The following is a 26,317-nucleotide window of genomic DNA, read 5'->3' as shown; positions in this document are numbered from 1 at the left end:
ACCACTATAGATGGCAAGCAAATCAAACAATATTTGGATATAGCCACCTAACTAACCCTATTGACGTGATCTGTTATTAGGTAGCTAGCCAATTTAATATGGTCAGTCGAATCAATGTAGCCTAGCTATCATGTCTGTCAGCCGCAATAGTGATGAAACACAAACATGTTGCAAGGGGGATAATGTCAGGCAACGTAACTAGGTAGGCAGGCCTACGTTGGTTGGATAAAAAAAAGTACTTTAGGTCTACTTATCACTGTGTTTAGCCAACTGTACAACGTTTCTACCGGTAGCTTCCAAAGTAAACATCAAGTAACGTTAATAGGAACAGTACATCGGCAAATGCGCCCTTCTGCAGTTTGACAGACAGAGCGCACAAAGGGTTGGAAATTAACCTAAACCACCTCAACAGGTATAGTTCACTTTTATTTTATATCACTCATATCAAATTTATGGTGGCCAATATTGATAGATATCGTCAGGCTATCCTCAAGTATCTGAAATTGTGATCAATTGATGTTTACTGATCATGAAAAGCATCCAGTTACTTGCTGTATAATCGGACATTTGTCGTTCTGACTATGTTCTTCAAGTGATGATATTACAACCAAATACTGTTAACAATGCCTTAAAAACGGCACGCAGTTTTATTGATAACGACCAATATAACTTGGAATGGAGCTTGACCACGACATTAGCAATCAAATCATACAATTACCAAGTTGGCTGACTCTCCAATGAAAGTGACAAGTGGCAAAGCTGTTAGTTAAAAACAGGGTTTGGTAAATCAGTAAGTGAACTTGCTTAAACTAAACTATAGAAATTAACATTTAGCTAGAAGCTAACGTTTGCTGTACTTCCTGAAAAGGTTGTTTGGCAGGGAAGCCTAGTGGTTAGAGCGTTGGACTAGTAGGTTGCAAGTTCAAATCCCCGAGCTGACAAGGTACAAATCTGTCGTACTGCCCCTGAACAGGCAGTTAACCCTCTTATTGAAAATAAGAATTTGTTCTTAACTGACTTGCCTAGTTAAATAAAATAAATATTTCCTTGACAGTTGGCTAGGTTATGTAGCAAGCCTTGTCGTCGAGCTAGCTAAGTTTGAATGAAATTAGCTTTATTACAATCCATTCTCATGACATTAATCCTCAGTGTTGCCAGAGAAACGGCACTTCAGGATATTAAACATTTCAACATAGCTAGACTTTCAGTTAGCTACTTACCTTCCAGTCTTCACAATCAAGAAAAAGCACAACACAATGCAGAAACTTCACGCAATACTGTGAATCTGAGGGACTAAACCAAACCAGTTTACTCAAGGGGTGTAGTACTTCCTACTCAGAGTGGACATACACGTCACGACAGGCTCTGTAGACAAGGTCAGATCAGAAAGACATCAAATAATTACCCATTCTCTTTGTCTAACAATTCAATGAATTACTTATTCCAAACGATTTTCTTAGTATCTCACTTTGTAAAATACACATTTTAAGAAATGGACTAGTCCATAAAGACGTTACCCAATGACTTTGTAACGGTAATAATAAATCACAGATCACAGTGCAGTGGGCCAGGGGTTGAGGTTATGTATCCACCGAATAGTACAAAGTGTCATATTGAAGGTATCCTCGCATACTGAAAGATTAGTGTGTATTTTGTTTGGTGATAGTACCAAGGACAGATAGTAGTATAGCACAGATCTGAACCCAGTGGTCTAAAGTACTTAAGTAAAAATACTTTAAAGTACTAATTAAGTAGTTTTTTTTAGGTATCTGTTCTTTTACTTTACTATTTATATTTTTGACCAACTTTAACTTCACTACATTCCGAATGAAAATAATGTACTTTTTACTCCTTACATTTTCCCTGACACCCAAAAGTACTCGTTATATTTTGAACTCATTGCAGGAAAGGAAAATTGTAAAATTCACACACTTATCAAGAGAAAATTCCTGGTCATCTATACTACCTCTGATCTGGCGGACTGAACACAAATGCTTCATTTGTAAAGATGTCCAAGTGTTGGAGTGCCCCTGGCTCTCTGTAAATAAAAAATAACTTTTGACACTTAAGTATATTTAAACCAAACACTTTTACTCAAGTAGTATTTTACTGGGTGACTATCACCTGAGTCATTTTCTATTAAGATATCTTTACTTTTACTCAAGTAAAAGTGGATATAGCCATCTAGTTTATCCCCTGAAAGTTAGCAAACTAACCATATTGACATGATCTGTTATTAGCTAGCTAGCCAATTTGATGTGGTCAGTCAAATAGACATGGTCCATCAATCAATCAATGTAGCCTAGCTATCATGTTTGTCAGCCGCAATCATGATTAAACACTTAAAAACAATGTTGAAAGGGGGATAATGTTAGGCAACTTAACTAGGTAGTGTTAGATGAATTTAGTTCTTGTGTTCATTTAACCAATTCAATTAAAACACTCGGTCCATTTCTAAGAATTTGTAAGGTTCTTATTTTCATAAAATGGACAGAGACCAGTCACCAAAATTAGCCAATAGCGTTTATTCTCGAGAGCTCTGGTCATAATACCATGTACATTGGTTTATATACCTCACATTTCGTCATAAATGTCCCTCCTCCTCTCAGATACAATGGCAATATAGTTCACAAGCCTTCTCACATTGTCTGCCACCTGTTAAACTATCTACTACAAGCCCAAGGTCTCTCCCCTCCCTGGGTAGGGACAGAATGTCCTGTAAGGTACACAGTATTCCAGCCCGTCTGACGATAGCTTCATTAGTTTCTAACAAGGAACAGAAAGTCCTTGTTCTAATTCTTGACTAAAATTACACACATTATATTCAGTGTTATGATTATAATAAGATTCATACAGTGACATAGTAGTATTCTGTTTAGTTAAAGTTCTACGTTAAATGTGTACATCATTTAGTCATTATTCATAAAAATCCTATAACAGGTAGGTAGGCAGCCCCCCCACAGTATATAATATATCATTAGGACTGTGTGTATGTGTGTCTTTTCTGGTCTACATCTGTGTGATGTGATCAATCAGTTTATTCCAGTTCAGAATAAAACATATGAATTTTAAGAGCAACAGTTCCAACCTAGACTTTCTATCAACAATAACTTATACAGTAAGACGTACAGTAGGCCAGAATTTGTTATCTGTACTGTTACTTAGGGTTGCACGATCAAAAAGCCTGTGTCTGTTCTATTATACATCTGTGTTATGTGATCAATCAGTTTAGTCCAGTTCAGAATTGTATTTTAAAAGCAACAGTTCCAACGTAGACAGGTATGTAAGAGTGTTGTTAATGGAGAAAAATAAACAAATATATTTATTGTTATTTCATTGTTATTTTTTTGTTGTCTATATTGCATTTTTTTTAGGCATAAGGGCAACAAAATGTACTGATATTTGTGTATAGTTGCATATTTTCCTAAGCTTGGGTCCTAGGAAAACACAGAATTTCTCATTTGGGTCCCAGGCTGAAAAAGTTTAAGAACCCCTGCTTTACAGTCTTTGAGCCGATGCATCCTGAACAGAGAGAGTCCATTGTAGAGTTGCCAAAACTGCCACACAAAATATCAATTACCAACTTTACACACACATTAAATACACACAAAACAATTAAGTAATACAAAACGCATGCACACACACAAAATCCCAAATGCCAGGTCAATCAAATGTTTAGGGCAGAACTGGGTTCAAATCATTTGAGCACTTGTTTGAGTCTGCCTGAAGTGCCAGATGGGCAGGGTTTGCAGTTTTGGGACTTTATTGGTTTATTAAGCCAGGCAACCTCAAACAGGCACAGATAAATTATTTGAAATTATTGTTTCAAGTTTGACAAAGCATATAATATAACTGAAGATTTACAGTGCCTCCAGAAAGTATTCACACCCCTTGACTTTTTCCACATTTTGTTGTCTTACAGCCTGAATTTAAAATGGATAAAATTAAGATTTTGTGTCACTGGCCTACACACAATAACAAGTTATGGCAAGCCTAAATAAGTTCAGGAGTAAAAATGTGCTTAACAAATCACATAAGCTGCATGGACTTATTCTGTGTTCAATAGTAGTGGTTTAAATTATTTATTTATGACTAACCTATCTCTGTACCCCACACACACAATTACCTGTAAGGTATCTCAATCGAGCAGTGAAGGTCAAGCACATATTCAATCACAAAGACCAGGGAGGTTTTTCAATGCCTCGCAAAGAAGGGCACAAATTGGTAGATGTGTATTTTTTTTCTTTTAATAACCGATGCTGAATATCCTTTTGAGCATGGTGAAGTTCTTAATTAGGCTTTGGAAGGTGTACCAATACACCCATTCACTATAAAGATACAGGCGTCCTTCCTAACTCAGTTGCCGGTCAGGAAGGAAACTGCTCAATAATTTCACCATGATTTTTTAAAACAGTTACAGAGTTTAATGGTTGTGATATGAGAAAACAGAGGATGGATCAACAACATTGTAGTTAGTACACAATACTAACCTAAATGACAGAGTAAAAAGTAGGAAGCCTGTATATAATACAAATAATCCACAATGTTCATCCTGTATGCAACAAGGCACTGAAGTAATACTGCAAAAAATATGGCTAAGAAATTTACTTTATGTCCTGAATACAAAGTGTTGTTTGTGGCAAGTCCAACACAACACATTGCTGAGTACTTATAACTTCATATTTTCAAGCATGGTGGTGGCTGCATCATGTTATGGGTATGCTTGTCATTGGCAAGGACTAGAGTTTTTAGACAAATAAACAGAATACTTCTAAGGTGTCTGGTTAGACTGTAAACTCTCCTTCCAGACTCACATTAAGCATCTCCAATCCAAAATGTAATCTAGAATCGGCTTCCTATTTCGCAACAAAGCATCCTTCACTCATGCTGCCAAACATACCCTCATAAAACTGACAATCCTACCGATCTTTAACTTTGGCGGTGTCATTTACAAAATAGCCTCCAACACTCTACTCAGCAAATTGGATGCAGTCTATCACAGTGCCATCCGTTTTGTCACCAAAGCCCCATATACTACCCAACACTGCGACCTGTATGCTCTTGTTGGCTGGCCATCGCTTCATATTCCCCACCAAACCCACTGGCTCCAGGTCATCTCCAAGTCTTTGCTAGGTAAAGCCCCGCCTTATCTCAGCTTACTGGTCACCATAGCAGCTCCCACCCGTAGCACGCGTTCCAGCAGGTATATTTCACTGGTCACCCCCAAAGCCAATTCCTCCTTTGGCCGCCTTCCCTTCCAGTTCTCTGCTGCCAATGACAGAAACAAATGGCAAAAATCACTGAAGCTGGAGACACATACAGTGCATTGCGAAAGTATTTGGCCCCCTTGAACTTTGCGACCTTTTGCCACATTTCAGGCTTCAAACATAAAGATATAAAACTGTATTTTTTTGTGAAGAATCAACAACAAGTGGGACACAATCATGAAGTGGAACGACATTTATTGGATATTTCAAACTTTTTTAACAAATCAAAAACTGAAAAATTGGGCGTGCAAAATTATTCAGCCCCTTTACTTTCAGTGCAGCAAACTCTCTCCAGAAGTTCAGTGAGGATCTCTGAATGATCCAATGTTGACCTAAATGACTAATGATGATACATACAATCCACCTGTGTGTAATCAAGTCTCCGTATAAATGCACCTGCACTATGATAGTCTCAGACGTCCGTTAAAAGCGCAGAGAGCATCATGAATAACAAGGAACACACCAGGCAGGTCCGAGATACTGTTGTGAAGAAGTTTAAAGCCGGATTTGGATACAAAAAGATTTCCCAAGCTTTAAACATCCCAAGGAGCACTGTGCAAGCCATAATATTGAAATGGAAGGAGTATCAGACCACTGCAAATCTACCAAGACCTGGCCGTCCCTCTAAACTTTCAGCTCATACAAGGAGAAGACTGATCAGAGATGCAGCCAAGAGGCCCATGATCACTCTGGATGAACTGCAGAGATCTACAGCTGAGGTGGGAGACTCTGTCCATAGGACAACAATCAGTCGTATATTGCACAAATCTGGCCTTTATGGAAGAGTGGCAAGAAAAAAGCAATTTCTTAAAGATATCCATAAAAAGTGTTGTTTAAAGTTTGCCACAAGCCACCTGGGAGACACACCAAACATGTGGAAGAAGGTGCTCTGGTCAGATGAAACCAAAATTGAACTTTTTGGCAACAATGCAAAACGTTATGTTTGGTGTAAAAGCAACACAGCTCATCACCCTGAACACACCATCCCCACTGTCAACCATGGTGGTGGCAGCATCATGGTTTGGGCCTGCTTTTCTTCAGCAGGGACAGGGAAGATGGTTAAAATTGATGGGAAGATGGATGGAGCCAAATACAGGACCATTCTGGAAGAAAACCTGATGGAGTCTGCAAAAGACCTGAGACTGGGACGGAGATTTGTCTTCCAACAAGACAATGATCCAAAACATAAAGCAAAATCTACAATGGAATGGTTCAAAAATAAACATATCCAGGTGTTAGAATGGCCAAGTCAAAGTCCAGACCTGAATCCAATCGAGAATCTGTGGAAAGAACTGAAAACTGCTGTTCACAAATGCTCTCCATCCAACCTCACTGAGCTCGAGCTGTTTTGCAAGGAGGAATGGGAAAAAATGTCAGTCTCTCGATGTGCAAAACTGATAGAGACATACCCCAAGCGACTTACAGCTGTAATCGCAGCAAAAGGTGGCGCTACAAAGTATTAACTTAAGGGGGCTGAATAATTTTGCACGCCCAATTTTTCAGTTTTTGATTTGTTAACAAAGTTTGAAATATCCAATAAATGTCGTTCCACTTCATGATTGTGTCCCACTTGTTGTTGATTCTTCACAAAAAAATACAGTTTTATATCTTTATGTTTGAAGCCTGAAATGTGGCAAAAGGTTGCAAAGTTCAAGGGGGCCGAATACTTTCGCAAGGCACTGTATCTCTCTCACTAACTGAAAGCATCAGCTATCAGATCAGCTTACAGATCATTGCACCTGTACATAGCCCATCTGTAAATAGCCAACCCAACTACCTCAGCCCCATATTGTTATTTATTTTTTTGCTCCTTTGCACCCCAGTATCTCTACTTGCACAATCATCTTCTGCACATCTATCACTCCAGTGTTTAATTGCTAAATTGTAATTATTTTGCCACTATGGCCTATTTATTGCCTTCCCTCCCTAATCTTACCTCATTTGCACACACTGTATATAGACTTTTTAGGTTGTTTTTCGGAGGATGCACAGCTCTCGACCGTCGCCTCTCCTGAGTCTGTACAGGAGTTGCAGCAATGGGACAAGACTGTAACTACCAATTAGATACCACGAAAAAGGGTAAAAAACATTTTTATCAATGAAGGAGAAAAGGAGCAGTAAAACCGTGAGGCACAGCTTGAATTTCTCATATTCATCTTTGTAGGAAAATCTGATGAGGAAGATACATTTTTCTAATCATGAAAAGTCAATCTGTTGCCATCTTCTCCATAAATCTAAATGCCAAGTTTTGAACAAAAACAGCTTGAAAGATGAATTATTATTTGTTGTATATCACCTCCATCTGATGGAGATATTTGGAATAGGACGACAAATCAGTTTATGGTTTTTAATATAAATATACAATTCGCTAAATAAGGTGTATAGTATGTTAACATTTCTAAGAGTTAACAAATCCATTGTAGTGGAAGCTACTTTCTTTGACTGTTTTCTCAGGAGAGTCACACTTACATTGCCCAGAACAAGATTGAGATATAGCCTGTGGTTTGTGAGATATGAATGATAACTGTTTTATTTAACAAGCCATTACCAGTCAAATGTTTGGACACATATAAGGGTTTTCTTTTTTGTACTATTTTCTACATTGTAGAATAATAGTGAAATATGAAATAACTACATTATTCCATATGAGTTATCAAAAAAGTTAAACAAATCAAAATATATTTTATATTTTTCAAAGTAGCCACCCTTTGCCTTGATGACAGCTTTGCACACTTGGTATTCTCTCAACCAATATCACCTGGAATGCTTTTCCAACAGGATTGAAGGAGTTCCCACTTGTTGGCTGCTTTTGCTTCACTCTGCGGTCCAAATCATACCAAACCATCTCAATTTGGTTGAGGTCGGGTGATTGTGGAGGCCAGGTCATCTGATGCAGCACTCCATCACTCTCCTTCTTGGTCAAATAGCCCTTACACAGCCTGGAGGTGCGTTTTGGGCCGTTGTCCTGTTGAAAAACAAATGATAGTCCCGCAAACCAGATGGGATGGCGTGTCGCTTCAGAATCCTGTGGTAGCCATGCTGGTTAACTGTGCCTTGAATTCTAAAAAAATCATAGTGTCACCAGCAAAGAACCCCCACAACATCACGCCTCCTCCTCCCTGCGTCACAGTGGAAACCACACATGCAGAGATCATCCATTCACTGACTCTGCGTCTCAGACACGGCGGTTGGAACCAAAAATCTACAATTTGGACTCATCAGACCAAAGGATCGATTTCCACCAGTCTAATGTCCATTGCTCGTATTTCTTGGCCCAAGCAAGTGTCATCTTCTTATTGGTGTCCTTTAGTAGTGGTTTCTTTGCAGCAATTCGACCATGAAGGCCTGATTCATGCAGTCTCCTCTGAACAGTTGATGTTGAGATGGGTTTATTACTTGAACTCTAAAGCATTTATTTGGGCTGCAATTTCTGAGGCTGGTAACTCTAATGAACGTATCCTCTGCAGCAGAGAACTCTGGGTCTTCCATTCCTGTGGCGGTCCTCATGAAAACCAGTTTCAGCATAGCGCTTGATGGCTTTTGCGAATGCACATAAAGAAACTTTCAAAGTTCTTGAAATGTTCCGAATTGACTGACCTTCATGTCTGAAAGTATTGATGCACGGTTGTTTCTCTTTTCTTTTTTGTGCTGTTCCTGACATAATATGGAGTTTTACCAAATAAGGCTATCTTCTGTATACCACCCCTACCTTGTCACAACACAACTGATTGGCTCAAACGCATTAAGGAAAGAAATTCCACAAATTAACTTTTAAAAACGCACACCTGTTAATTGAAATGCATTCCAGGTGACTACCTCATGAAGCTGGCTGAGAGAATGCCAAGAGTGTGCAAAGCTGTCATCAAGGCAAAGGGTTGCTACTTTGAAGAATCTTAAATATAAATATATTTTGATTTGTTTTACACTATTTGGTTACCACACCATATTTGTTACAATGTAGAAATAGAGTAAAAAAAATATTTAAAAAACTTGAATGAGTAGGTGTGTACAAACTTTTGACTGGTACTGTATGTAAATCATCAGAATAGGAAAACAGCCAACGACTCTTTCAAATGTCCCTCCTCTAAGACCTGTGAAATAATGTTTTTAATGTAGTGACACTCATACGCATTTTTCTTTGGAAGGAAAGCCTGTTTCAAAGAAAGTGTTGGGTCTTGCTTTAATGTGCTCCTTGATTTCATCCAAGGTTTTTACATCGTCCTCTGGCAGTGTCTCCGTATTGCATCTGTTGATGAATGATGGAGAGGGCCTTGAAAAACTGTGTTAGGGTGCATGAAACCTTTTAGAGAAAGAGAGCGAAGGTGTGTGTGTGATCGCGTGCATGCATGTGCACTAGCTTACTTCTTCACTAGCTGAGACATGTCCTTCAGCCTTCTCCGCTGGCGGGCGATAGAGGAAGAGCAATTGCTCTGCAGCTTTGAAACTGAATCTATTTTCTTCTAGCTGGTGGCTCTCCTGGTAACGAAATGTTAAATGTCATCATATCAATATACAAGACACTGACAATGTATAGCCCATTAAAATCTATTTCAATTATTCTTCCTTTTTGACAAAGCACTGTGATTACTGTATGTACAGTGCATTTGGAAAGTATTCAGACCCCTTCAGTTAATTTTTTAAAAATTATGTTACAGCCTTATTCAATACTCCATAAGGACAAAGTAAAAACCAGGTTTCAGAAATTGTTGCTAATTTATCATTTTTTTTAAAAATGACATAAGTATTCAGACCCTTTGCTATGAGACTCAAAATTGAGCTCCGGTGCATCCTGTTTCTATTGATCATCCTTCAGATGTTTCTACAACTTGATTGGAGTCCACCTGTGGTAAATTAAATTGATTGGACATAATTTGGAAAGGCACATACTTGTCTATATAAGGTCCCAGTGTTGACAGTGCATGTCAGAGCAAAAACCAAGCCACGAGGCCGAAGGAATTGTGTCCAGGCACAGATCTGGGGAAGGGTACCAAAACATTTCTGCCGCATTGAAGGTCCCCAAACACTATTGGCGTTTCAATTGGTGACGTCACTTGCTCTGAGACCTTGAAGTAGTGGTTCCCCTTGCTCTGCAAGGGCCGCAGCTTTTGTGGAGCGATGGGTAACGATGCTTCGAGGGTGACTGTTGACGTGTGCAGAGCGTCCCTGGTTCGCGCCCAGGTCGGGGCGAGGGGACAGACGTAAAGTCTATACTGTTACATAAGCAAGAGAGGGAGAAGGGCCTTGGTCAGGGAGGTGACCAAGAACCCGATGGTCACGCTGACAGAGCACCAGAGTTCCTCTGTGGAGATGGGAGAACCTTCCAGAAGGACAACCATCTCCGCAGCAATCCACCAATCAGGCCTTTACGGTAGAGTGGCCAGGCGGAAGGCACCTGAAGGACTGGCAGACCTTCAGGAAACCAGATGCTCTGGTCTGATGAAACCAAGATTTAACTCTTTGGCCTAAATGCCAAGCATCTCGTCTGGAGGAAACCTGGCAAAATCCCTACGATGAGGCATGGTGGTGGCAGCATCATGCTGTGGGGATGTTTTTCAGCGGCAGGGACTTGGAGACTAGTCAGGATCGAGGGAAAGATGAACAGAGCAAAGTACAGAGATATCCTTGATGAAAAACTGCTCCAGAGCAATCAGATTATTATTATTTGACCCTGCTGGTCAAAGAAGCTGGACATCATTGTTTCCACAGTCAAAAATGTTTTTGGGGTTCCAAGACTTTACGGCAGAAGCACTGCAAGGACTACTGTCACCAGAAAATGTCCTGCCCTCACAGGATTCTTCTAAGCCCGTGTAAGGACCTGATTAGAATTTTAACAGAAAGGCAAGTTGATGGGTGGGTGGGAAAGTTTAACTTTCTTTTTGATAGTTTGTACGATAGTTTGCATTTTTTTACCATGCTTTATTTACTTTTTGGGATTATCCACCATCACAACAGGGGGCGTAATGCACATCCGATTGTTGTGAAAGTCATTATACGTGAGAATAAGAATATTTCGGTGTGGCCAATCAGCGACATTGCAATAATGATCATGAGTATGTGGGCTACAAAGTATCAGCTGTGTGCAAAGGAGAACGACAGATGGATGGAGTGGCAGTAGAGATGGCGTCCTTCAAGGAGGCAAGAAAGAGATTGCTGCGGAAAAGGGGAATATTTTCATAAGGAGTCATTTAATTGGATTTCGGAGGAGGAAATGAGGGAAAAAGAGAGGAAGAATAGGTTGAAGAGAATGAGGGAGGCAAAGGTTGAGTCTGAATCTGTTGGAGATGACGGAATAGAGAGGAAGTGTGTTGAAGATGTTTGGGGTCAAGTGTAACAGAGTGAGCCCTACGCCACACCGAGTTCTGGAGGTGAAATGGAAGTGAATGAGGGCGAGTTAACTGAGGTGTGGTGAAGAGCTCAGAGCCTGAATCTGTCATCAATGGACATGATAAAGAGGAATCTGGTCCAGTGGAAGTGACATTTTTGTGGTTTCAGGGTGGGTGGGAAAGGAGTTGGGTGCAGTTGAATCAGTGAAGGTAACCGGTAGTGGACTTATGATATTTGTTTGTGTTTCCTCTGCCCAGAGGGAGCGGGTGCTCCGTGTCACGCAACTTGGGTCAAGATCTGTTTCTTGCTTTGCGCTTAGGAATAGGGCACCATTTAATGAAGTGATTCATGGGGTAGTGTTAAGTGTGGAGGTGGAATAATTGAAGTTGAATATGCCTGGTGTTTGTGACGCCTGCCATTTGGTACGGTGCAGACCGGGTGGTGAGTGTGGTGAAACGGAATCATGGTCAGTCCTTTTTAGAGGCTTTACCCGACAAAGTTATGTTAAAATATATCAGTTATCCTGTTAGAGCTTAGTGTTCCAAATCCACTGTGGTGTTTCAGGTGCAATGTTTATGGTCATGTCGCAGCAGCGTGTTGGAGGGAGATTCCAAGATGTGGGATGTGTGCAGGAAGGCATGGGACAGAAGATTATGTAGAAGAAAGTATGAAGTTGAGTGGTGGTGTCCTGTCCTCCCTGGCCGTTGGCATGATGCAGGAGCAGATAGGGTCAAAGTAGTGGAATGGGTGTATTTTTTTTATACGTATTTTTTGTTTATTTCTTTCCTTTTCCCCCTTTGTATCACAAAGTATACTGATTTATATTATAGTCCAGTTGGGGGCGGTAATGTAACAATTGGATGTCAACCGTCATTAAATCCCTAAGAAGAAGAAGATTGCAGATGCAGCTAGACGGTGGACCGTGGATGGAAGAGCACGCTTGTTTGAAATGGAAAAGCATCGTGGTAGCTTTTTAAAAAGAAAACGTCAAGACGAAGCAGCTGCACTGTTGAGTGTTACATCCCGAGGGGTTCGTGCTGATTGTACGGAGATTGTGACAGTCGGTTAAATGGCGTCCCTTGAGAAGGCAAGAACAAGATGTATGTCAGAAGTGCACTATTATCATAAGTAGACGTATACTTGGAATACGGAGGAGGAATGGAGAGGCAGAGGAGGTCTAAGAGAAAGAGAGGGAGGAAGAGGGTGAGCTTGAATCGGTAAAAAAAAAAAAGCGGAAAAAAGGGATATCTGTTTTAAAGAAGAATGATAGGAAGTGTAAGCAGAGTGAGCTGAAGACGGGAGGAGAAATTGTAGGTGTGGTGAAGTTCTCGGGGCCGGAGGCTTGCACTGAGGTTCAGGATAAAGATGAGTGTGACAGGTGTAAAGCTTTAGGAAAAAGTAGACCCTTGCCTTTTTTGCTGATTCATTTGTGGTTTCAGTGTGGGTGAAAACAGAGTTTGGTGCTGGGAAATCGGTGAGGGTAATTAGAAGTGGTCTTGTGATAATTGCTTGTTTCTGATGGTCAAAGAGAGAAAGCCGCTCCGCGTCAAATGACATTTTTTGCTCTCAAGAAAAGTACACCATTGTAAGGAGTTATTACTGGGGGTAGCAGTAAAAGTTGACCAAATGAAGGGGAAGATTCCCGCTGTTTGTGATGCTTGTCGTTTAGTGCGATGCAGACAGGGTTGCGTGAGTGGTGAAACAGGAGTCTGTTCTGTTCTTTTGAGTTTTGATGTTGAGTCTTTGTCGACAAAGTGTTGTTAGGATATATAAATTATCCTGTACAAGCTTTTGTGCCAAATACATTATGTTCTTACAGGGGTCAAGCTTATGGGCATGTGGCTGCAATGTGTAGTGGCGAGGTTCCTCGGTGTTAAGTGTGCAGAAAGGCACGAGACAAAGAAATGTGTAGCATTGGGGAAAGTAGGGGTATGTGTTAATTGTAGGGGTGCCCACGGGGCTGGGGATCAGACATATCCCGTGCGAGAGAGGCAGGTTGCGGTTTCCAGGGTCAGAGTAGTGCAGAAGTTGTCATGCTGAGGCAGAAGAAGACGAGTCAAGGGGTAGGGATCCTGGGAGGAGTGGTGTGAGTAGTAGATCTGTACCAGTACAGAGGGATAGGCCAACAAGTGATATGTTTCAGTAAGATTGGATTTTTAGCATTTATAGCAATGGTTATCAACTGTTCTGCAGGAATGGAACATAAGTCGCAGAAAATTGAGGTTATGGTGGCAGCTGCAAAGAGGTATTTGGGTGTGCCAGACTTGACATCAGAAGAGTTACAGGGTGTGTTAAGTGGTGGTGTCCTTTCAGGTTGTTGGACTTAGGTAGTACTAAATAGTGGAGTAGGGTGGTGTTTTTACTTTTTTTATGTGTTAGTGTAGTGTTCCATGTAAAAAAATTAAAAAATATATTTTTAAAGTATTTAACTAGCCTTATTTACAATGACGGCCTACCCCGGCCAAACCCTAACCCAATTGTGCGCCGCCCTATGGGACTCCCAATCACGGCCGGTTGTGATACAGCCTGGATTCAAACCAGGGTCTGTAGAGACGCCTCTAGCGCTGAGATGCAGTTAGACCGCTGCGCTACTCGGGAGCTTTGTTTACTGATCTTTTTTTTTCTTTCAAGAAAAGTATAAGGGAGTTGTACTCCAGTCTAGTAGGTGGCGGTAATGCCACATTTAGTGTATGCCAACCTCCGTTAAACCTCATCAAATCAGAAGATTTATGCCATCTGTCGTTGAAGTAAAGATTGTTCTGTCTGTGGTTGCAGTTGTAATAGCGTTCAGCAGACAGGACTTGCATAAACCTTGGCGTTTACCGGGCAGAAGTTTCCACATATCCAGAAGAAAAGTTCGTTTGTTGTCAAAGGTAAAATGCAATTTGTTGGCTCACACTACTGTAGCTAAACACATTCACTAACGTTTTAGCCCATCTACACGGACGGTATCTGACATTCAATTGCTAGCTATTTGTCATCATTATTGTATCTTCATGTACAGCATGTACTGTACTGTGCCGTAAAGCTAGTCATGATTATGACTCAGTTCTATTCAATGATTTATATAAATCGTTGGTTCCATTGCATTACACAAAGGCAGCTTCTGTAGGGGGTGATTTTGTTAAGAGCCCCGACGCTCCGTCTGAACATTATTAACGCATCGCTTGCGGTATGGTTTTGGAAGCATAAGGACCTTTTTCATATCGACAAGAAATGCTTTTTGAAAAAAACAAAAGGTTAAATTGACACACCTTTTTTATAGGGTTAGGGTTCCAACATCGCCATATTTCCTTGTTACGGAAACAGACGGAAGACCGAGTGAACTGACAACCTGTGCTAATTAGTTAGCTATCAGCGTCTCCGAACACCTGTGTGTAAAACGGAAGACAGACGCCAACAACGTGTTGTCACTGAAAAAAAATTGTCGGCTGCAAATGTATTGAAACCGGTTAAAACATTCTACATTAAGTGTTTTTTGCATTTATTACATTATTTTGATGTGATATGAAAGGAATTTGTTTCTAGAACTGTACCGCAATTGAGATTCGATTCACGTTTAGATGGAGTATATGGGTGCTTTGGCTTCCAAACAGAACATGTAAGAAGGTCCTTGGACTAAGCAGTAACAGGCAACTTTAGTCCAATTTTGGGCTACTGTACAGCAGTATGAACGTGTACATTTTAAAAAATTTAATCCGACCTACTTATTAAAGCTGAATCATGGTGACTTATCAGTATTTGCTAGTATAGTTATGCTTGACCATACATGTTAACCTTTCCCAGTTGAGCTAAAGGAGAATCAGAGATGTGTGCTGCTGTCTACGTGTTGTCTACTGTGATGGGGTATGTGCTCACCTCTGCCTTGTTATTGAAATGCCCAACACTTCTGCATCGGCGGAAGAGAGAGCCATTCCTGAGCAGACACATATCCCATCGTGGAGGTGAGTGTTGCTGGAATCTTGCGTCATCCATACATAACACATCCATGAAACTGGAACTACCAAAAGGCAGTGTTGTACCTCAAGACATCTCGCTAACTTGGCTCACACCGACTTCGTTTCGGGCACCTCTAATTTATGAACTTCTTTCTGTCATGTCTGTATTTGCAGGGGCAGGTGAAAACCTGGAGAACACCATGGCAGCTTTCAAGCAGTGAGTCAAGTCCACATCCTCCCATTGACTCGTGCTGCGTCATGTTTAACATAGCCTAATCCTCCTGTGTTGGCCTAAATATCCAGACTAACAGCAAGCAATGCCATAAGCAGATAACACATGGAACATAGTTGATGGTAAACCTACATTCTCTATGGAGGAAGTAGGCAGATGGGACTGGATGTCCTTATGGTTAAAATAGAATTCTGCTGAATGTACTATTCAGCTTGCCAAAAGGACTCATATCAAGTTTGTTTTATTGCTAGTAGAGGATGATTGTGTGATAGTAGTCAAGACTCAAAAGTATAAATCATGTCATGTCGGTGTGCTGGAGTGAAGCATTGAAGGAAAATTATGAAACACAGAGACAAAATATGCATTATTACTTATTTTGGTAAATGCACACCACTTTGAATTGTGGGTAACCGAGTTGAATTGGTTAGCTTCACTCCTTGGCTTGAAATGCCAACATCTGTGCCATCGACTTGCTAGCGTTGCGGTGGTGTAGTTGGCTATGGCATTGTCAAGAGGGTGGTCGTGTGTTTGCAAGACAGGATGCACAATAAATCCCAATAAGGGAGGAAGATGTAATGGACATCAACGCTGCTTGCTGAACAGTACGTGTGTGTACCCTGTCTAGATTTGTTGATGCTATCCTCAACTTACTGCTGGTTGGGTATATGTGTGTGATTGTCTCCTTTACATGTGTCCAGTGCAGTGGACCTTGGCACTGACATGCTGGAGCTGGACTGTCACATGACCAAGGATGAGCAGGTGGTCGTGTCACACGATGCCAACCTGGAGAGGTCGACTGGCATCAGTGCCTACATCTCTGACGTGGCCTACGCCGTGAGTATCGCAAGGTTGGCTTCTCAACAGCCATATAAAAAATATACGTACTTTACCTAGGCCTCATTGAGGCAAGTGGTCCGTAAGGCCTCCAAGGTCCCTACCTTTCTTCCTGTCTTGGGCTATTTTAGACGCCACTTTCCAGGTCTTGAACTCTGCTTTCATGTAATTCTACTTCCAAGTCTTTTGTTGCATTTATCTCCCTATTAGAATAGGTTCTGTCAAAAGTTTAATCTGATTTTTGACCAAAGAATAAATCTCAAGGGATTAGTGTCACGATACCAGTATCGCAATAATACGACACCAGATTTTCCTTGGCAAGAAAGAGTACATGAGGCAGAATAAACTATATGGTCCTTTTTTATAGCCTACTTTTATAAAAAATATTGTGTGCTGTAGCTTGCAAAATAAACATGTGACTCTGGGTGACATCATACGGCTGTTTTTTCCAACATTAGAAGTGTTTTCCTCAAATAATTAAGTCTGCTTCATGTTTTGTTTCTTTTTCTTCCTTACTTCCTGGTATTGTGACAACACAAAAAGGGATATGCATGATAAAATGTGTGTAATATGTTTGTTCTCTACAGGATCTGCCTCCTTACCTGTGCAAGCTTGGTGTGACTTTCCAGAGAGGTGAATATCACTGTTTGTATGTAGTACATGCTGCTTTGGTAGGTGTGGATGTGTTCTTAATGTTTCCCTGTGTGTGTCTACAGAATGCGTCTGTGAGGGAGGGGAGGACAAACACATTCCTCTCCTCAGGGATGTGTTTGAGGCTTTCCCTAATACCCCTGTCAACATTGACATCAAGGTCAACAATGACACCCTTATCAAGAAGGTGTGGCCTGGGGTTAGACATTTCAGGAAAGAAGTGGGTGCTTTGAGTGTGTTATGGGGTAAGTGTTCTCATTGTGGGTTGTGAACTTGTTTGTTCTGCAGGTCTCAGAGCTGGTTGTGAAGTATGACAGAGAACACATCACTGTTTGGGGCAACTCTAGCAACCAGATTGTGCAGAAGTGTTACAAGGAGGTATCTAATGGCTCATTTCCTTGTATAATGATATAATCTGTTTATGCTTGATAATATTTACCTTGATCAACACAAAATTGGAAATTATATTTACATGTTTTTATGATGGGTGTTTGGGAAGAACCTTTTTAGCAAGTAGGAGGACTGAGTTCTTTGTCATACTAGGATAGCTGGATTGTGGACTTAGTTTTTATCACCACCTTGTACTTTCCTGTCTGTGTTGTAGAACCCTCGTATCCCAGTGCTGTTCAGCATGCGCAGGGTTCTAATGCTGGTGGGTCTCTTCTACACCGGCCTCCTGCCATTTGTGCCCCTCAAAGAGCAGTTCCTGGAGATCCCCATGCCCTCCATCGTCACTAAGTATGCAACACCCAGAGACACACACACCCACTTAACTTAGCTTAGGCCATAATTTTACATGTAACACCTATCCTCCTTGGTTCTAGTGTTTGTACACACACACACACACACACGTTTTACTTGACATTATGAGGCATGTCTTACCTTGCTTCAAAGTAGCCTAGCCAAAATTCAACTATAGAAATGTAGAGGCAATTATTTTATAAAGATTTCTTCATTTTTAATTGTAATTTTATTTTACCAATTAGGTTGACTGAGAACACGTTCTCATTTACAGCAACAACCTGGGGGTTATAGTTACAGGAGAGAGGAGGGGGGATGAATGAGCCAATGTCTGTTTTAAGTGCCTTGCTAAAGATCGACGTAAAGAAATCCACAGGGGCTGGTTCACTTGACCTCTTCTTACTACAGCCTCCTGCCACACTCATTGTTGAATCTTTTAACTTGACAATTGCTCCTGGTGTTATCCCTAAGGTTTTGAAAGCGGCACATGTCCTCCCGCTACATAAAGGCAGGGAGGTCCTTCTGATTTAGGTAATTACTGTCCAATCTCCAAGTTATCTTGCCTAGCCAAAGTATTAGAATCTCTGACCCACTCCCAGCTAATAATAACTATATTCTAAATATGCACCAATGTTGTTTTAGATCTGGACATGGCACTGTTTCAGTTACTATGGTAACTGAAGTGTGCAAAGCTGTCAAGGCAAAGGGTGGCTTTTTGAAGAATCTCAAATATAAAATATATTTTGATTTGTTTGACACTTTTTTTTTGTTTTTTTGTTGTTACTACATGATCCCATATGTGTTATTTCATAGTTTTGGTGTCTTCACTATTATTCTCCAATGTAGAAAATAGTAAAAATATGGAAAAACCCTTGAAGGAGTAGGTGTTCTAAAACTTTTGACTGGTAGTGTATGTTCTGTAATTCATGGACATTTTTCTCAGATGGGCTACATATTGACTCATTGGATGTACAGTGGGGCAAAAAAGTATTTAGTCAGCCACCTATTGTGCAAGTTCTCCCACTTAAAAAGATGAGAGGCCTGTAATTTTCATCATAGGTACACTTCAACTATGACAGACAAAATGAGAAAAAAAATTCAGAAAATCACATAGGATTTTTAATGCATTTATTTGCAAATTATGGTGGAAAATAAACTTTTGTTATTGACCAAATACTTATCTCAATACTTTGTTATATACCCTTTGTTGGCAATGACAGAGGTCAAACGTTTTCTGTAAGTCTTCACAAGGTTTTCACACACTGTTGCTGGTATTTTGGCCCATTCTTCCATGCAGATCTCATCTAGAGCAGTGATGTTTTGGGGCTGTTGCTGGGCAACAAGGACTTTCAACTCGCTCCAAAGATTTTCTATGGGGTTGAGATCTGGAGACTGGCTAGGCCACTCCAGGACCTTGAAATGCTTCTTACGAAGCCACTCCTTCGTTACCCGGGCGGTGTGTTGGGTGGGGATCATTGTCAAGCTGAAAGACCTAGCCACGTTTCATCATCAATGCCCTTGCTGATGGAAGGAGGTTTTCACTCAAAATCTGACTATACATGGCCCCGTTCATTCTTTCCTTCAGTCGTCCTGGTCCCTTTGCAGAAAAACAGCCCCAAAGCATGATGTTTCCACCCCATGCTTCACAGTAGGTATGGTGTTCTTTGGATGCAACTCAGCATTCTTTGTCCTCCAAACACAACGAGTTGAGTTTTTACCAAGAAGTTCTATTTTGGTTTCATCTGACCATATGACATTCTCCCAATCTTCTTCTGGATCATCCAAATGCTCTCTAGCAAACTTCAGACGGGCCTGGACATGTACTGGCTTAAGCAGGGGGACACGTCTGGCACTGCAGGATTTGAGTCCCTGGCTGCGTAGTGTGTTACTGATGGTAGGCTTTGTTACTTTGGTCCCAGCTCTCTGCAGGTCATTCACTAGGTCCCCCGTGTGGTTCTGGGATTTTTGCTCACCGTTCTTGTGATCATTTTGACCCCACTGGGTGAGATCTTGCATGGAGCCCCAGATCGAGGGAGATTATCAGTGGTCTTGTATGTCTTCCATTTCCTAATAATTGCTCCCACAGTTGATTTCTTCAGACCAAGCTGCTTACCTATTGCAGATTCAGTCTTCCCAGCCTGGTGCAGGTCTACAATTTTGTTTCTGGTGTCCTTTGACAGCTCTTTGGTCTTGGCCATAGTGGAGTTTGGAGTGTGACTGTTTGAGGTTGTGGACAGGTGCCATTAATACAGGTAACCAGTGGAGGACAGAGGAGCCTCTAAAATAAAAAGCTACAGGTCTGTGAGAGCCAGAAATCTTGGTTGTTTGTAGGTGACTAAATACTTATTTTCCACAATAATTTGCAAATAAATTCATTAAAAATCCTACAATGTGATTTTCTGATTTTTTTTTTTTCTCATTTTGTCTGTCATAGTTGAAGTGTACCTATGATGAAAATCACAGGCCTCATCTTTTTAAGTGGGAGAACTTGCACTATTGGTGGCTGACTAAATACTTTTTTGCCCCACTGTATCTCTCATCGAGTGGGTTCCTGCCTATAAATATCTTAACATTTTGATTGATAAAGATCTATTGTTTTAAAAAAAAAAACTTTAGAAGCTAAGATTTAACGTGGACTTCTTGTAGACAAACTCAGCAAGAAAAAGAAGGGTCCTGAAAAAGGGACATTATCTTTCAAAGATAAATCGTAAAAATCTAACTTCACAGATTGGAAAGGGTTTAAACACTGTTTCCCATGCTTGTTCAATGAACCCTAAACAATTAATGAACATGCACCTGTGGAACGGTCGTTAAGACACTAACAGCTTACAGACGGTAGGCAATTAAGGTCACAGTTATGAAAACTTAGGACACTAAAGAGGCCTTTCTACTGACTCTGAAAAACACCAAAAGAAAGATGCCCAGGGTCCCTGCTCATCTGTGTGAATGTGCCTTAGGCATGCTCCAAGGAGGCATGAGGACTGCAGATGTGGCCAGGGCAATAAATTGCAATGTCCGTACTGTGAGACGCCTAAGACGGAGACAAATATTGTGCAGTCCATGAGGAGGAGATACACTGTAGTACTTAATGCAGCTGGTGGCCACACCAGATACTGAATGTTACTTTTGATTTTGACCCCCCCCCCCCCCCCCCCCCCCCAACCACTGTTCAGGGACACATTATTCAATTTCTGTTAGTCACATGTCTGTGGAACTTGTTCAGTTTGTCTCAGTTGTTGAATCTTATGTTCATACAAATATTTACACATGTTAAGTTTGATGAAAATAAATGTAGTTGACAGTGAGGCTTCTTTTTTTGCTGAGTTTAGAGCTTGCCTGTCCATTAACCGCAGGAAGCACATTCTACAGTCAACTTTCCTGACAGTTCTTTACTATGGTGACACCATTTACCAGAATGCAGCAGCCACTACTTTTAAACCTTTGGATGCCTTCTACCATATCGTCCTTTGCTTTATTACAGGTGACAGACAGTTTTAAGACTCATCACTGCATCAGAAGGTCGGCTGGACCTCAGTCCTGTCGATCACTTCGTTACCCCCTTGTTGTTTGCAAAGCTCTGCTTCAAAAGCTTCCAACATACCTCACTTCACTGTTGAAATGTACTGAACAGAAATATAAACGCAACATGCAACAATTTCAAAGATTTTACTGAGTTACAGTTCAGTCAATTTAAATAAATGTGGCCCTAATCTATGGATTTCACATGCCTGGGAAAACAGATATGCGTCCGTTAGTCACAGACAACTTTTTTTTTTTAAACGTAGGACTGTGTATCAGAAAACCAGTAGTGTGACCACCATTTGACTCATGCAGCTCGACACATCTCCTTCGCATGGAGTAGATCAGGCTGATTGTAGCTTGTGGAATGTTGTCTCTTTCCTCTTCAGTGGCTGTGCGTAGTTGCTGGATATTGGCGGGAACTGGAACACGCTGTTGAGCCAGAGCATCCCAAACATGCTCAATATGTGACATGTCTGAGTATGCAGGCCATGGAAGAACTGGGACATTTTCAGCTTCCAGGAATTCTGTACAGATCCTTGCGCCACGGGGCTGTGCATTATCGTGCTGAAACAACATGTGGTGATGGTGGAGGAAGACTGGCACAACAATGGGCCTTTGGAACTCGTTACTGTATCTCTGTGCATTCAATTTGCCATCGATTTAAATTGTGTTCGTTGTCCGTAGCTTATGTCTGCCCTACTATTGCCCCATGGCGGCCGTGGGGTTAGTCTGCAAACTGCTCGTACACATGACGCCAAACATGTGGTCTGTGGTTGAGGCCGGTTGTACGTACTGCCAAATTCTATAAAACAACGTTGGAGGCGGCTTATGGTAGAGAAATTAACTTTCAATTCTCGGAAAACAGCTCTGGTGGGCATTCCTGTAGTCAGCATGCCAATTGCACACTCCCCCTCAACTTGAGACATCTGTGGTATTGTGTTGTGACAAAACTGCACATTTTAGTGACCTTTTTATTGTCCCCAGCACAAGGTGTACCTGTGTAATGATCATGCTTCTTGAAATGCCACACCTGTCCCGTTGATGGATTATCTTGGCAAAGGAGAAATGCTCTCTACCAGGGAGGTAAACAAAAATGTTTCACTACATTTTAGAGAAATAAGCTTTTTGTACATATGGAAAATATCTGGGATCTTTTGTTTCACCTCATGAAATATGTGACCCACACTTTACATGTCGTGTTTAAAACCCCACAAAGTGTTGTATATCCATCTGCCTTTAGTTTTAATGCACCACAGTTACGGAATAATTTACAAAACAAATTACACCTGGTGCCGATAGGGCAGTTTAAAACTGTTCACTGAAGTGTGCAATTGATTAATCAAACTTGTAATAACCTGATGTAATGTATTTATAGCTGTCTTGTTTTTTAAAAATATTTGTCCTCAGGGCACCATTTGTAAATGAGACACTGGTCTCAATTGGATTCCCCTAAATAAATAAAAGTAAATAAAATATGCCCATAAATAGCATTTCTATCCTCTTCTATTGGTTTTCATATCAATATTCGATATCCGGAAGTCAATGGCACAATCCTAGTCATATTATCAATCCATCAGGGTTGTTGCATCTTTAGATTCCCCTTCTTTCTAATTTTCTAGCAGGTTTTCATATTTTTCACATACTGTATGAAATCTGTCTGCTTTTTAGAATCTGTGTCCCTGCGACTTGCATTTGGGATAATGATTGAAAATGTAAAAACACATTGGCTACTTTAATTACAGGAGTTGCATGTTCGATATTAGAAACTGGGTTGTTCGAGCCCTGAATGCTGATTGGCTGAACGCCGTGGTATGTCAGACTGCGTTGCGTCATGCGTAAGAACAGCCCTTAGCTGTGGTATATTGGCCATATACCACACCCCCTCGGGCCTTACTGCTTAAATATAGTTTTTTGGCTGTGAGACGATATGCTTGCTATTGTTGTATGTTTCAATTATGCTCACAATGAAACATTTATTCTGTGTATGCATGCGTAGTATTTAAGGCTGTCACGTAATTTTACTGTTTGGAACTAATTTAACTGTTTGTTAACTGGTTAAGGAGGGTCGGCTAAAAATATAAATGTGCATACCTAACATAAACCATTTTTTTTTTTTTATAAAAAATAAAGTTTTGCTCTTTCGATTTATTAGAACATGTAAACACTTAAAAATATTATAATAATTATCGGAGTTCTGTGTATTTTATCTCCACGTGCTATCACGAGCAGCAGGAGCCTCCCTCTTAGGCTTGAGTGAAAGTGAGTTCGAAAAGTGTTTACAAATACCAACTTTATATGTCCGAACTCGGAATCAAATAGGCTTCCACCAAAAATGATATGGTCACTGTTTTCAAACGTTTATTTTTACTTTCTGCATTTTTCCCATCAGGCAACTTGATTATCAGATGTCTGTAAACAGGATTATTAGGGAAGTTGTTGTTCTTGCAAGGCATGCAAATGTTTTAACCACTACTATATTAAGCTGTCATTTTACAATCATAAATGTAATCAATGATTTTAACCAGTAGATATTTAGTCAAGTATCTTATTGTAAGATAAGTGGCGCTATACCTCCCCTCACAATACCCTCATGTTGTCAGACTCCATGAGGGTAGGTAGACTGTTTTATCTGCTACCGCACGACAAGCGCTACCGGAGCGCTAAGTCTAGTACCAAAAGGCTCCTAAACAGCTATTACCCCCAAGCCGTAAGATGACTGAACAATTACTCAAATGGCCACCGGGCTATTTACATTGACCCCCCCCCCCCCCCCCCCCCCATCCCATTTGTTTTGTACACTGCTGCTACTCGCTGTTTATCTATGCATTGTCACTTCACCCCTACCTACATGTACAAATTTACCTCGACTAACCTGCACATTGACTCGCTATCGGTACCCCCCTGTATGTAGCCTCGTTATTGTTACTTTTTTGTTTTTGGTAAATATTTTCCTAACTCTTTCTTGAACTGCACTGTTGGTTAATAGCTTGTAAGTAAACATTTTATGGTAAGGTCTACACTTGTTGTATTTGGTGCATGTGACAAAGTGAGATTAGTTCTCTATTCACTCGCTCTCCTCCCTCTCAATCTCTTGTTATCAGGAACCACAGGTTGCCGTTTGAAAGTTGATCTCTGGGCACAATTTAAATGATTCGAATAACATGCCTGTTTGTTCTCTGGATTATAAATACTTTCCAATTTGGAAGTAAGCCCAACAGCAGGGATCATATGGATTAATAATAAATGCCTTTCCATTTAAAGCAGCTGAATTTGGACGTAAAGAGGTTGAAGCCACTGTGGTTTGTTATAAGCTAGCCATTTTTCTTTTTGTTCATCGGAGGGTCCTTTTCAAAGGGATATTGTGAGATTCTGTACATTTTTCATCTTACCCAGAGTCAGATGAACTCATGGATAGTGCAGGTGTACCTGTAGACTCCAAGTCATTGGCTCGCAAAACCTCTATCCTTTAAAAGAGGATTGATCTGTTTTAAGTGTGCTTTTGATTCCTTTATTTTCACTTATGTATTGCCTGTATTTGATTCCACAGACATCTTATGAGGGATCCTGATAAGATGACCAGGAGTCAGCATGTCATCACCTGGCTGGCAGATACGTAAGTCTAATAGTCTGAGATTACTGTACCTTCCACTTGGAACAACTGCTCCATTGCACCCTTCAGAAGGAGCTCACATAGCATTACATTTACTTCTGATCAGTGGTTCAGTAATTCTGATCAGTGGTTGGCTGTGGTCCAGTACAGGTGATATGTATCATAAATGATGAGGTTCATTAATCAGGGTCTAACCTTTCTCATGCAGCCTGCTGATGAGAAGAGCTCTGTTCAATCACCTAACAGCAAGGGGAATACAAGTAAGGCCATTCTGACAACTGCTATCGTTTGCTTTTTATCACAGTCACGTTGTATAATATGTGCTCTTATTTTTTTACATTTCAGGTTTATGTCTGGGTGCTGAACGACGAGAAGGACTTTAAGAGAGCCTTTGACCTGGGAGCTACAGGGGTCATGACCGACTTCCCCACAAAGCTGAGGGACTTCATGGAGAAGAATGGCACTGCTAAATCACTAAATAAACTAGACTGAATGATCTGCCGAAGTTGCCACTTCCCCACCACTAAAGCCAACTGACCTGTCAAACTATCTCCAGACTCTATGTAGATACAGTATTGTTTGAACACCAGCACAGGCAGCTAAGATTATTTGGCCTTTGTCCTGCATGTCAACTGGGCAATAAGCCTTTTTAGTGTATCTACTTTTACAGTAAGGTTTTGTTGTTCGATTTAATTTAACATGGTCAGTTCAGATGTTAATTGTAGTTGAGGGAAATTTGATCAATAAGTGGTTCAATATTCAAGTGTGTTTTGTATTTTGCTGTTTGACAGATAATGCACACATCTGTCTTATTCAAGACTTGGTGCTATAATGCCAACTCCATTGCTCATAGTTGAGCCTAACATGGCATGACAATGAGTGAAAAGGAGTTGGCATGATAGCACAAAGACTGGCATTACAATTAGTCTTGAATTTATGTAATAGTAAAGTGATAAATATGTATTTTAAGTGTTTTATATTTTGCAATTTTATATTTAATTTTTAATTTAAATATTGATTGGAAAATTGTATTGAAATATGAAATGCATTTGAAGTTTGGTCGTGCTGTAAAGACAACTCTCCAGAAAAATGCATAGATTTGTATAAAACACGGGAAAGGGATAGAACAGAATGAAGCCATAGACATGGAAAATGTATGACAATTGAGTGTTAGAATGATTAAAGTGATTTTTCTGGA

At 40.5% G+C, this 26,317-nt stretch overlaps 2 protein-coding genes across 13 annotated transcripts in view; one reads left to right on the top strand and one right to left on the bottom strand.

The window, feature by feature from the left end:
- Positions 1 to 1,425, bottom strand: part of LOC110507350 (NADPH--cytochrome P450 reductase) — a 44,752-nt gene extending 43,327 nt beyond the window's left edge. Inside the window, exon 1 of one of the 3 annotated variants that reach the window (XM_036965682.1) lies at positions 1,406 to 1,425. In XM_036965682.1, coding sequence (XP_036821577.1) covers positions 1,406 to 1,409 — 4 coding nt within the window. In that variant the 5' untranslated portion in view covers positions 1,410 to 1,425. Of the gene's footprint in view, positions 1 to 1,220; positions 1,372 to 1,405 lie in introns of those variants that run through there. The other 2 variants (XM_021587284.2, XM_021587283.2) reach the window with 2 other exon arrangements.
- Positions 189 to 26,317, top strand: gdpd1 (glycerophosphodiester phosphodiesterase domain containing 1). Of its 10 annotated transcripts, none has more exons than XM_036965690.1 (12): positions 189 to 412; positions 14,367 to 14,464; positions 15,496 to 15,535; positions 15,704 to 15,746; positions 16,460 to 16,595; positions 17,183 to 17,228; positions 17,312 to 17,433; positions 17,535 to 17,624; positions 17,851 to 17,984; positions 25,057 to 25,122; positions 25,328 to 25,379; positions 25,465 to 25,855. In XM_036965690.1, the coding sequence occupies exons 4-12, from the start codon at positions 15,730 to 15,732 to the stop codon at positions 25,609 to 25,611; spliced, it is 810 nt and encodes a 269-aa protein (XP_036821585.1). In that variant the 5' UTR covers positions 189 to 412; positions 14,367 to 14,464; positions 15,496 to 15,535; positions 15,704 to 15,729; the 3' UTR covers positions 25,612 to 25,855. The 10 variants fall into 10 exon arrangements, with proteins under 10 accessions (XP_036821585.1, XP_021442964.2, XP_021442962.2 ...); XM_021587287.2 differs by having other exon boundaries at positions 194 to 412; positions 15,378 to 15,535; XM_036965684.1 differs by lacking the exon at positions 189 to 412 and adding an exon at positions 12,130 to 12,691 and having other exon boundaries at positions 25,465 to 26,317.

Source organism: Oncorhynchus mykiss, chromosome 27, assembly GCF_013265735.2.
Source record: "Oncorhynchus mykiss isolate Arlee chromosome 27, USDA_OmykA_1.1, whole genome shotgun sequence".
NCBI lineage: Eukaryota > Metazoa > Chordata > Actinopteri > Salmoniformes > Salmonidae > Oncorhynchus > Oncorhynchus mykiss.
Note: the sequence above shows the minus strand (reverse complement) of the source record. Positions and strands in the feature narration are given on the sequence as shown.

Excerpts from the sequence above, each read along its gene's own strand:
- gdpd1 (XM_036965684.1), top strand. The coding sequence starts at position 12,661 with ATGGCGTCCCTTGAGAAGGCAAGAACAAGAT. Across the intron at positions 14,465-15,495 it reads AAGTTCGTTTGTTGTCAAAG|AGAGAGCCATTCCTGAGCAG; the intron begins GTAAAATGCAAT and ends CATCGGCGGAAG. Across the intron at positions 17,229-17,311 it reads TGGTGTGACTTTCCAGAGAG|AATGCGTCTGTGAGGGAGGG; the intron begins GTGAATATCACT and ends GTGTGTCTACAG.